Source organism: Myotis davidii, unplaced genomic scaffold (assembly GCF_000327345.1).
Source record: "Myotis davidii unplaced genomic scaffold, ASM32734v1 scaffold393, whole genome shotgun sequence".
Classification (NCBI taxonomy): domain Eukaryota; kingdom Metazoa; phylum Chordata; class Mammalia; order Chiroptera; family Vespertilionidae; genus Myotis; species Myotis davidii.
In genome coordinates, this window is record NW_006285913.1 from 511,960 (window position 1) to 524,573 (window position 12,614).

The following is a 12,614-nucleotide window of genomic DNA, read 5'->3' on the forward strand; positions in this document are numbered from 1 at the left end:
CGATTGAAACTTTGTGGCCCATGCGCAGAAGTCGGTATTTTGTGGAAGAGCCACACTCAAGGGGCCAAAGAGCCGCATGTGGCTCGCGAGCCGCGGTTTGCCGACCACTGCTCTAGCTCATTAGTTCAGCTCCGTCTGGAATTAGTTGTTCAGTTGTGATCTCTCCTTCCAGTGTTTTACATCAGTGTTCGCCAGGTGCCTATTTTTCCTATTCTTTTTGGAGTATCAGCTATAGTTCCCAGTTCCATCCATAACCCACTTGCTTCTGAGGCATCTCCAGAATTAGACTCAACAGAGGAAAACCACAATTGCTTTCAGTTCCCCATCTTGACTCTCCTAGGTAGAATAAACTAGACCGACTGCCCTCAAAATTTAGTCTGATTTAATGTGGTTGTCCTTTTGTGTTCAGTAGAGTTAGACTATGTCACCGGACCACCAAACATTTTCCATTTGTTTATGAGAAGAGTTGTAGTTTTCTAGGGGTATTAGAGGGATAATAATGGCTCAGAATGGCAAATAACTATGGGAAATGTAATTTATTTCCAAAATTTCTTGGATCCTTAATACTTTGTGATTGTTGCAGTGAATCTTACTTTCCCTCCTCCTCTTCATAGACCCGTATAACATGATTTTTCATTTCAAAAATTATCAAAATTTAGTTTTTGTTTTTTCAATATTTAGTTTTGAAGGTTTTTTAACTGAACATTGTCAAACCCCCAAGATGGGCTTTCCAAGATCTGTTTGGATATTGCTGATATAAAAATATAATAGAAATTGGTTTGGCATGTTCTATGGAAATATTTGTCTTGCTTCCATGTTTTTGATACATCAATATTTGTATCGCACAAGACACCTGTATATTGCCAGCACCGGTTTGGCTCAGTGGATAGAGCGTCGGCCTGTGGACTGAGGGGTCCCAGGTTCGATTCCGGTCAAGGGCATGTGCCTTGGTTGCGGGCACATCCCCAGTGTGGGGCGTGCAGGAGGCAGCTGATCGATGTTTCTCTCTCATTGATGTTTCTAACTCTCTATCCCTGTCCCTTCCTCTCTGTAAAAAATCAATAAAATATTTTTTTAAAAAAAAGACACCTGTATAGATACCTAGCCTTTTCTTTTTGACATTCACTTATTTGGCAAATGTTTGTTGAACACTTGCTATACTATTGTTCTAATTGCCAGGTGCCCAGCAAGGACACAGCCCCTGCCTTCAGAGCATTACAGTCTAACAAAGACTCCAGATAAAATGTAGGTTCTGTTAGAGCAAGGATTTGTGTGTGTGTGTTGTGTTGTGTTCCAGTGTATCTTGGGTACCTAGAACAGTGTAAATATTGGTTGAATGATCAACAGGTAAATATTTGACACTAATTACAAGTGTGTTGAACATATGGAGGGAAAGTACAGGTGTGATGAATATACATAGGAGGCCTTCCCTTCCCTGGGGGATCATATAGAATTAGTTCTCCAACTGATAGAGCTATCTTTAACGTAGTAGTTCTTTTTCCAGGCTCACTTAAACAACCAGCACCTATTTCCTATTTGGGCCACCCTCCTATTATGCCTGAAGGCTTGAGCCACAGTGGATGTTTCAGTAATCGATTTCTGTAAATGAGAAGTTAGATGGATTGCTTAACAATACCCTATGTGTATAGAAATAAAAGAAAAATCACAACTTAATAATGCTGACTTGTGTTTCTTGCTTCTTCCCTGCCCACTGCCCTACCCCATTTTCTTTTCTAACTGACAGATGAAGGAGCTTCCATGCACCCTTGTGATGACACATACTGCGGACCTTTCCCGGAATCTGAGCCTGAAGTGAAAGCTGTCGCTAACTTTCTTCGAAAACACAAGAAGCACATTAGGGCTTACCTCTCCTTTCATGCATATGCTCAGATGTTGCTGTATCCCTATTCTTACAAATATGCAACAATCCCCAATTTTAGCTGCGTGGTAAGTGTTTGCCTATGAACATGTGTGCCAGGCTTCTTGCTTCTTTTCTAAGATGATTCATGATAATAGCAAACATATATTCTGTGTGTTCTAATGAACATTTTATAATATATAAACTCATTTATTTTTATAATCATGTAAGGGGGAAACTATTAACCCCATTTTACTGATGAGGAAACGGAAACTTGGAGAAATTAAATAATTTTACTAAAAACACATGGCTACTAAGTGTCAGAGCCAAGATTCAGCCCCAAATCTAGCTGCCGGGCTATTGCTTTTAACCCACTGTGCTCTGCTGCTTTTCCGATGCAATCATTTCACCCTGTTTACATTCTCTCCACAGGTTATACAGAAAATGTTAGGATGGATTTTATTAGTGTTACAGTTCTGGTCACATGTACACTTTACTGAGTAAATAACTGCTCATAAATTATGGCCTGACTCATTAATTAAAAGCAAGTTTTAATTTATAAGTGCTATTTATTTTATGCTACTAAGTCTCTGGGCATGTATCTGACAAGTTAGTACCAAGAATGAACAGCCTTTCTGGCATAAGATTACGTCAAAGTGAAAAAGCAGTGTTCCTTTCTCTCCACATCTCAGTAACCCAACAAGCTACCCACTGTAGGCATAATGCCTTGTAAAGTGGGTCTGGTTCAGAGCCTATAGTGTCTAAGGCCTATCAAATTCAAAACCAGGCCAAACTAATGAGTAGTGTTAGAAGTGAGGAGGAGAGGTTGGGAGCAGTGATTGAGAAGAGGCATGGGCGAACTTTTGGGTTGCTGCTGCTATTCTATTCCTTGACTTCAATAGGGTTACATAAGTGTATGCAATCTGTGATCATTCACTGAGCTGTATATATGTTATGCTTAAATTTAAAGGGTTTTACAAAATAAAAGCATCTCCTTTCTCCCTATACCTTGAACTGCAAATCCTGTGCCAGTTGCTTGGGGTTGTAGGAATTCCTGATCTAGATGCCCAGGCCTGGAAGGAATAGGGAACACGAGGAAGACAGAAGGCCTATGGGAAGGCTTGCATTCTGTCTAAAAGAGGAACTTTGTTCTTGGCATCACAAGCAAGAATTCCAAGCCAATGCTCTCTCAAGAAATATCGTGAATGTGGTCGTTACATTTGATCGTGCTATTGAGAATGCTATCCTTCAGCTACTCTGAGGGTCAAATAGGGTTTTTGAATTGCTCTCTCTCAAGAAATACTGTGAATGTGGTCGTTACATTTGATAGTGCTATTGAGAATGCTCTTCTTCAGCTACTCTGAGGGTCAAATAGGGTTTTTGTTGTTATTGGTGTTGACCTGGCATCCTGACCACCTTGTATCACAGTGTTTCTATAGGCAAATGTTCAGTCCTTTCTAAATGGCACAGTGTTTCTTTACATGCTCACAACACATTACATGGGGTATGCAAGTTATTAAAACTATTACATGAGAATGTTCTCCATATTTTGAATTTATCTTCTCCCTAGGAATAAAGCCTGTTTTCTTTCTGTCTTGGATTGGAGGGTGTAATATAAAGAGTAGATTAGTTTTTCAACCAAGGATAAATTTTCCTACAGTGCACAGGACAGCTTCTCACAGCAAAGAATTATCCAGTCCAAACTGTTAGTAGTGCCACTATTGAGAAATCCTGTTAGTGAGTTACGTACAAACTAAATCGCTAAAACCAGGATTATGACTCTCAGAAGCTAGGTCGTCTCTGAATGTCAACCAGAAACCATTACATTCTATTCATAGTTTAAAATTGTTCAAAAACATTCCATCAACATGTAGGAGTCTGTGTTTCAGCCAATATTTTTAGGTCATTCATTAAGTTGCTTTAAATATGGAAGTAAAAAAATGTATATTCTTTCTCAGCTGAGGCCCGATACGTGAGGCCTGCATCCTTTTGGACAATTGGAAAGAGAAAGATAAAAAAAATGTATATTCCTTTCTCAGCTGAGGCCTGCATCCTTTTGGACAATTGGAAAGAGAAAGCAATAGAGAGAATAACTTATATGCATATATGCAAAGCCCATAAATATAGACAATAGTGCAGTGAAGGCCTGGGGGAAGGAAGAGTGGGATGGAGGGCGTCAATAGGGGGAACAAGGGAAACATCTGTAACACTTTCAACAATAAGGATAAATAAAAATAAAATAAGATAAATAAAATTAAAAAGAGGAAGCACTTAAACTCTCTCAAATACATGTCTCGCTGTGCAACCCGGGAAAAGGGTTCTTTAAAAAGTGTACTGAGCCCTAACCGGTTTGGCTCAGTGGGTAGAGCGTCGGCCTGAAGACTGAGGGGTCCCACATTGGATTCCGGTCAAGGGCATGTACCTTGGTTGCGGGCACATCCCCAGTAGAGGGTGTGCAGGAGGCAGTTGCTCGATGTTTCTCTCTCAGTAAAAAAAAAAAAAAATCAATAAAATATATTTTTTAAAAAATGTGCTGAAGTTTCCATCTTCTGTGGAAGGATCATATCTAAGCCTCTTATCTACAGACACCGGCACCGAGTGGTAGAAGAGCAGTGAGCTGAAAAGCCTAAAACTATGTAGGTGTTTTGTGTACGGTGGTAGAAGTGGATATCTGGGTTTTTTCTTAATAGATTTTTCCTTTGGGTTAGTCATGAAATAATGAGGAATGAAGGTCTCCGCACCAGCAGAATGGAGTAATCTCCTAGATGTAGAATGATCTGCCCTAGCCATGGAATATTTCTGTGACCATTGGATAAGATGTTAAAACAGTAGAACATTCTCCATAAAGATACCTCATTATGGTGTTTTACATTCTTTTTCTGCTGGCTTCTGAAAAGGAGAATGTCAGCATCAGTGAGATCAATAACCGATTGTCTGCCAGGTTCTGGAGGCTGGTCCCTGAATATCCACAAAGGGTGGCATTTGCTACAAATGCTGCTTAATGCCTCCCTGAGGTGAATGAGGGCAGCAAGCTGAAGCTGGGTCCAACACTCAGCCCACGTGGCCCAGAGTGCTTCAACTGGCATCTTCAATTATTCATGGACAAACTGAAACGGGAGAGCTGTATACTGGTTTCAACATACTTCTTTACCTCTCACTGGTCATACAATACTGGCCTAACTCCTTGCTGAAACGTGTACTTTGGACCATTTGAAATGTGTTCAAGAGTAGTCGGTATCATTCTAGTTCATGTTAGAATATTCACCCTTGAGTATTTTGATTGTGCTGAATATTTTCTCTGGTTTTTGACATTGGTAGGAAGAGTTTCACCTCAAAATTTCTACATCTTGGAACTACTGGCTGGCTCCGTCAGAGGTGTATGTAACTTTAGAAGTCGTGGAGCATTCTGAAACTGTCCCCGTTCCCAGTAGGAATAAACACATAACATAAGATAAGTCATTCTGGCTGAATCAAAGAGCTTCCTAATTGATCCATATGTGTTCTAAATATCTTGTACATCACCACTGCAGTATGTACTTAAGGATCAATAAGATTATGTTGATACTCTTGCTGATCTATGCTTATTCAACATTCATGCAAGACGTATTGATTAAACATCTCTTATGTACAGGCACATGTCTAAATATTGAGACGAGCCTGCCCTACCAAACATGTTGTAATTTATAGAAATAGGTGTCTCGGAACTAACGTGAAGAAGACAGACGCCTAAGTCAGCATTAGAAGATATGAGCACTTATCCACTTATCCCAACTCAATCCCTCCTTGCCGTGTAAGCCCAGCATGCCCATTTCACCTCACTGGGACTTCCTTTTCTCACTTGTAAAATGGAAATGTTCCTGATCACTGGCTCTCAGTGAGGATAAATCAAAGGAAATGTGTTCTAAAACATATTGCAAAATTCAGCATGTGACAATGAGTAACATAACATTATTATTAAATATGGCTATTAACTGATGTGTCCATCCTTGTTCTTCAAAGTGACGACTGATAAGGCTCAAACAACATGCAGTGTTTCCAAAGGTTTCAATGCAATGATGTAAGTGACATAAATTTCTCCATTTTTTCCTCACAGGAATCTGCAGCTTACAAAGCTGTGAATGCACTTCAATCAGCATATGGGATACGATATAGATATGGACCTGCCTCCAGCACCTTGTGTAAGTTTCTTGTGTGTGTTGTGTCAGAGTCATTTATTGAGCCAATATCCTGTATAATGACTTCCCTTTTAAAAAAGAGAAAGTGTGTGCCCCCTAACATGAAATGTTTGACTACCAAATTAGCCAAGGAAGATGAAGGGAGTTTATATTGGATTAGTTTTACACTGCTCAACAGAAATCACTGTACCAATTTAAATAAATTTGAAGCAGAGAATATTCTAGTCATGTAGTAATGACTGCCAAGTTGAATTGAGATCTTATGGCAGCAGAAAGTACCAAAATGGGCTCCTTAAGCAATTGTAACCGCCATAAGCCTGGAAATGGGCCTTGGGGAAATCCTGAAGTAATGTTTCAGCATGAACAGAGCTTCCTTTTTATTCCTTTCCTCTACCATTCTTGTTATGAAATTCTATTTCTTACATAGCATCTTCAGCTGAATTTTCCCTTAAAAGGTGATTGAAATATATCTTATTTTACATAAAATAAAGAACAATTGAGAAAGAACTCAGATGAAGAATTGGGACACATGGATTCTAGTCCTAATTCTGCCACAAGTCAGGATACAGTCCTGGCCAAGACATTAATCCTGGGCTTCAGTACCCACAACTGTTCAATGAGAAATCAGACAAATCATATCTCGTGGCCTTTCAAACTCTGAAATTCATTGACTATATGACTTGAAAAATCTAGTGAGAAATCCTAAATATTTGAATGTCCATGTATACATGTTAAGGTGTAGACCAGGGGTGGGCAAACTTTTTGACTCGAGGGCCACAATGGGTTCTTAAACTGGACCGGAGGGCCGGAACAAAAGCATGAATGGAGAGTTTGTGTGAACTAATATAAATGCAAAGTAAACATCATTACATAAAAGGGTACGGTCTCTTTTTTTTTTTAGTTTTATTCATTTCAAACGGGCCGGATCTGGCCCGCGGGCCGTAGTTTGCCCACAGCTGGTGTAGACACACACAGATCATGTGTATATATATAAATAGTGACACCTGATTATGCATTATAATAAAGTAGAAAATTTCTCCTGATGTCTTTAATCATCATTATATTCATAACCATTCACTTTTTTCAGCCTTCAGAAGCTTGGTGTGTCAATTAACACTACTTATGCTAATAATGAGAATGTCCTAAGTATCAGAACTTTTTTCACACTCCATGATCATTAGTCTCAGGCTGACCTTTTTGGAACTACTTTTCAATAAAGTCGCCCTGAAAGGGGGAATACGGTATTTTTAAAAATCACATTATGAGCTTCCAGTCAAGATGGTGGGGTAAGTAAACGAAGTGCTCACCTCCTCTCATGACCACATCAAATTACAACTGAATTGTAGAACAGCCACCCTTGAGAACCACCTGAAGACTAACTGAACGGAAGTCTATAACTAAGGATATAAAGAAGAAGCCTTGTCGGGATGGTGTGGCTCAGTGGTTGAGCATCCACCTGTGAACAAGGAGATCATGGTTTGATTCTGGTCAGGGCACATGGAGGCATGCAGTAGGCAGCTGATCAATTATCTCTCGCATCATTGATGTGTCTATCTCCCTCTCCCTCTCTCTTCCTCTCTGAAATCAATTTATATATGAATTTTCAAAAGAAGTCTCTTGTAGACTGGTAAGAGGGGCAGGGACACAAAATGGCCTGGTCCCACACCCATTTTGTGGAGGTTACAAATCAGAAAGGATATCTTGGCTGCAGAGGGGCCCCCTGAGGAGGGAAAGCTACCAGCCCCTCAGTGGGGTCCCCAGCCCAGAGCACCAGGGCCAAGTAGAGGAGTCCCTACCACGTGTGGCTGTGAAAACCAGCAGGGATCTGTCCAGGTGAGAGGGAGGGCTGCTCTAGATCCAGGCGTCCTCTTAAACGGCCTGAGCACAGACTCACAAACACTCACCCTAAATCACGGGAAGGCACAGCAGCTGGAAAAGCACCAGGGGCTTATGGGGAGGAAATGAATTGCCTGGCTTCAGGGTGGGGCCAGAGAGGCAGCTCTGTCCGAGGACAGAAGTACTGCCAGGCACCATTGTTCCTTTGTTGAGCCCTCCCCCAGCTCAGCCGGTATGCACAAGCAGGTGACAAATCTGAGTCCCTAGCCACCTGGTTAATACTTGCCTCACTCTGGTGATTCCCTAAGACCCCGCCCACCCAAGTCACACACCAGCTGGAACCACGTCCAGCTGCTGTTCCACATGAGCAGCCAGCCTTGGCCCGTACTGCAGACTGCACTAAACTCTAAGGTCTACAAACCCAGAGCAAGCAGTGTCTGGCCTCAGTATGCGCGAACAGTACCTCCTGCTAAGCAGCCCAAGGCCAGCACTAGTGGCGGCCGGCTTCGGCGACAGCATAGCCTTTCCCAGGCACCTTTAAGCCCAACATAGACAACTAGCAATTGCAGATGATCTGAACAGACATTTAACCAAAGAGGACGTGCAGGTGGCAACTAGACATATGAAAAGATTTGCAACATCACTAATTATCAGAGAAGTGCAAATTAAAACCAAAATGAGATATCACCTCACACATGTCAGAATGCCTATCCTCAGTCAATTCACAAACAAGTGTTGGCAAGGAGCAGAGAAGAGGGGACCCTCCTGCACTGATGGTGCAGCCACTATGGAAAACAGTATGGAGGTTCCTTAAAAATTGTAAATTGGACCCTAACCGGTTTGGCTCAGTGGATAGAGCGTCAGCCTGTGGACTGAAGGGTCCCAGGTTCAACTCCGGTCAAGGGCATGTACCTTCGTTGCGGGCACATCCCCAGTAGGGAGTGCAGGAGGCAGCTGATTGATGTTTCTAACCCTCTATCCCTCTCCCTGCTTCTCTGTAAAAAATCAATAAAATATATTTTTTTAAAAATTTGTAAATTGGAACTACCATATGGCCCAGCTATTCCACTTCATGGTATTTGTCCAAAGAAAATTAAAACACTAATTTGAAAAAATACATGCATCCCTATGTTTATTGCAGCATTATTTACAATAGCAAAGATATGGAAACAACCTGTGTCCATGGATAGACAGTCAGATAAAGAAGAGTTGGGACATATATACATTGGCCATAAAAAAAAGAATGCAATCTTGCCATTTGTGACAACATGAACTAACCTAGAATTATTATACTAAATGAAATAAGTCAAAGACAAATACATATGATTTCAAATATATGTGGAATCTAAAAGACAAAATAGAAACAAACTCATAGATACAGAGAGCAGATGATTAACAGATGGGAGGGGGATTAGGGGACTGGCTGTAAAGGGGGAAGGGTTTAAGACGTACAAATTACACAGACAATTGCGGGGGGTGGAGGGGAGGCCGAGACTAGGGAGCAGTAGCAGACTGGATGACGACAATCGGGGGGAAAGGGGACTATGTAATACTTTCAACAATAAAGAATATTTTTTTAAAAAATAAGTACAAGTTGCCAGTTACAAAATAGCCACAGGGATGGGAAGTACAGCACAGGGAATATAGTCAATAATATTGTAATGGTTCCAAGGAGCTGCTAGACCAATTGGGCAGGATCTCCTCATAAGGTATATAAATGTCTAATCACTATGCTGTAAATCTGAAATTAACATAATATTGAATATCAACTATAGTTGAAAAATTAAAAATTTTAAGTAATGGGGAAAATCACACTACCAACTAATACCAATATATATTAACAATTTCAAAACATTCATTTTAAAAATCTCACACTTCACCTTTGCAGCTTGGTATCACGGCACAGTCATAGTATGATATTTACCGAGAAGAACCTGTTACCATAGAAATGAGGCTGTCACATGACCATGAGCTAACTGTTGGCACAGATTGTCTCTGGCTTTGGCTACTATGACGACTATTTGTAGTTCCAGTGTACTCTCACCCAGAGGGACAATGAAGATACAGCCTGTCCTAACTGAAGCCAGAGGAGCCTGAGAAACAACAGAGTCATCTAATTGTCATCTTCCCACACTAATTCTATGTCTAATTTGTGCTGGCAAAAATAGCATAAAAAGTGGTATTATTTGAATAGATGAACATTTTAACATAATGGTGTATGTCAGGCTACATTATATACATTTCAGGAGAAAAGTATATAAAGATTATTCTATGGAACATGTATTCATTTATTTAAAAATTATTAAGAGTATGTTTGGCGCCGAAACCGGTTTGGCTCAGTGGATAGAGCGTCGGCCTGCGGTCTGAAAGGTCCCAGGTTCGATTCCGGTCAAGGGCATGTACCATGGTTGTGGGCACATCCCCGGTAGGAGATGTGCAGGAGGCAGCTGATCGATGTCTCTCTCTCATCGATGTTTCTAACTCTCTATCTCTCTCCCTTCCTCTCTGTAAAAATTCAATAAAATATATTTTAAAAAAAAAAAAAAAAAAAAAAGAGTATGTTTGGCTAAGAACTACATGCTAAGCACTTTGGCATGTAAAGATGAAAAACAGTAACAGCTAGTATAGGCTAAGCACATTATTTTTAAGAACTACATGCTACGCACTTTGGGATGTAAAGAGAGTAACAGCTAGTATAGGCTAAGCACATTATTTTATTTCATTTTCACAACAACCCTGTGCAGTGGGTGTTATCCCTTTGTCAAAAGCAGAGACTGAGGCACAGAGCAGCCACCGGAGGGAGGATTGGATACAGTCTGCCTCTGTTGTCTGCACTCTTGACTCTGCTGAAAAGCTGGAATATATGGGGTCACAGGAGCCAGAAGGAGAGAGCTGTCAGGAAGGACTGTCAGCTAGGGTAAATGCTATGGAGAGGTTGAAAGTGGAATCTGAGTGGGGGATCGGGGTGGGGGGGCAGGGGAGGGAGAGAGATCAGGCCTGCTGTGCTTGGTGACCTTCAAGAAAAAAGTTTTCATAGACAGATAGAGGCAAGAGCCAAAGTGAAAGTGACTGAGAATGTAGAAGAAACATATAGCAATTCTCTTACTTTTAAAGTAACAGGAAGGAAAAAAAAGAGGATGGCATATAGCAGGATCATGACCAGGAAGTACTGTAGGAAAGCGGTGCTTGAACACTTTGGCCAATACAGCTGCAAGATAGAGGGGGATTTAATTAATGAGACAAAGGCCTGGAGAAGGAACCCACTCACTAGCAGAGAAGACAGTAATGAATGGTATCAAAAGATGACACGTGTAAAAAATGAGCAACATTTCTTCTTCTGAGCTAAAGGAGGGAAGTCAGGGGGCTATGAGGTCAGCAGAGGAGGTGGCTGGCTCACTACTCATTGAGTATGGGGACAATAAGAAAGTGATGGGCAGGACTAGAGGGAATGAAAAACAGGAAGTAAAGGTGTAGAAAAGGAGCCTAGAGCAGCATCAGGAACAGAGAAAGACTTCAGTGATTAGTGTGAATTTATGGCAAAGACTTTCTCCAGCTCCCTCATAAGGCATCAAAGCAGAGACCCTGGGTCAGGGATCGAGAATCAGCAAAACCAAGGCAGAAAAAAAGACTAGATGAGTCATTTTTAGAGTTCTGGTGAGAAATTCAGTGAAGTAATTGACCATGGCCAGGTATAGAGACAAATGAAATTATAAGGCTGGGAAGAGTCTGGGAACGACAAACTTAAGCAAAGGCAAAGAACAAGTTCATTAGGAGGAAAAAAATAGGGGAAGTACAGGAAATGAGATTTTCTGGGAACAGAATTGCAATACGCTAGACCTTGGAAGTGAAGAAGAACTGAGCGATAAGAAGCAGAAAAATCCATCATGTGGCTTTGGTCGTGGGTGAATAAAGTTCGAGTGGAAATAAATGTTATTGGAGTTGAGGCTGAGGAATTTGGAGGTCAATACACTGGAAAAGCATTAAACCTACACTAGGTTCTCAAAAATGGCAGGTCTGATTTATAAGGTCTCTGAGCCCTTCTGAACAGAAGGCCAAGGAACTTCTGTTAAATCATTCTTGGTGAAACAGTATTTATTGGAAGAATTTAGGATAGCTTAGTAATATATACATTTTTGAAAATTATACAGACTCTTTTGTGAGGCTGTTTTTTGTTTTTTTTTCTTTTAACTTTCAGATGTGAGTTCTGGTAGCTCAATGGATTGGGCCTACAAAAATGGAATACCCTACACGTTTGCTTTTGAACTGCGTGACACTGGGCATTTTGGGTTTTTACTCCCGGAGGTGCTCATCAAGCCCACCTGTACAGAGACCATGCTGGCCGTGAAAAACATCGCCATGCACCTGCTGAAGAAGTGTCCCTGAGACGGGCCGAGGGTCAGGTCAACCGCCAGCGAGACAGCTGACTCTGCCCAGGAGCTGCTGGGCAGTGGATGAAAACTGTTCTTAAAGAGAGAGGCAACTGTATGAAGTGAGCATATCTGTGGACTTTTAAAGGAACCTCTCATGCAATTCAACTCTCTGTGGCAATAAAAATGGTAATAAAAATAAATAAATAAATAAATAAGAGCATTGCCTCGTTTGTTGTAAGCAAAAGCATCCATTTTATACCCCGTTAGAGTCTTGTTTGATTAAGGTGGGGATATTTTTAAATTCTTTTGTTTCACAAAATATACAAATTGAGAATGTCACTTCAATCAATCCCCTGTTCTCGATTAAGATCCACC

The 12,614-nt window shown here is 40.9% G+C and overlaps 1 protein-coding gene across 1 annotated transcript in view; it reads left to right on the forward strand.

Moving 5' to 3' along the window:
• CPA6 (carboxypeptidase A6) overlaps positions 1-12,408 on the forward strand; it is a 199,946-nt gene extending 187,538 nt beyond the window's left edge. Inside the window, exons 9-11 of the mRNA XM_006756910.2 lie at positions 1,745-1,947; positions 5,952-6,036; positions 12,065-12,408. Of these exons, the coding sequence (XP_006756973.1) occupies positions 1,745-1,947; positions 5,952-6,036; positions 12,065-12,252 (476 nt within the window). The 3' untranslated portion in view covers positions 12,253-12,408. The remainder of the gene's footprint in view (positions 1-1,744; positions 1,948-5,951; positions 6,037-12,064) is intronic.
• The last annotated feature ends 206 nt before the right edge of the window (positions 12,409-12,614 follow it).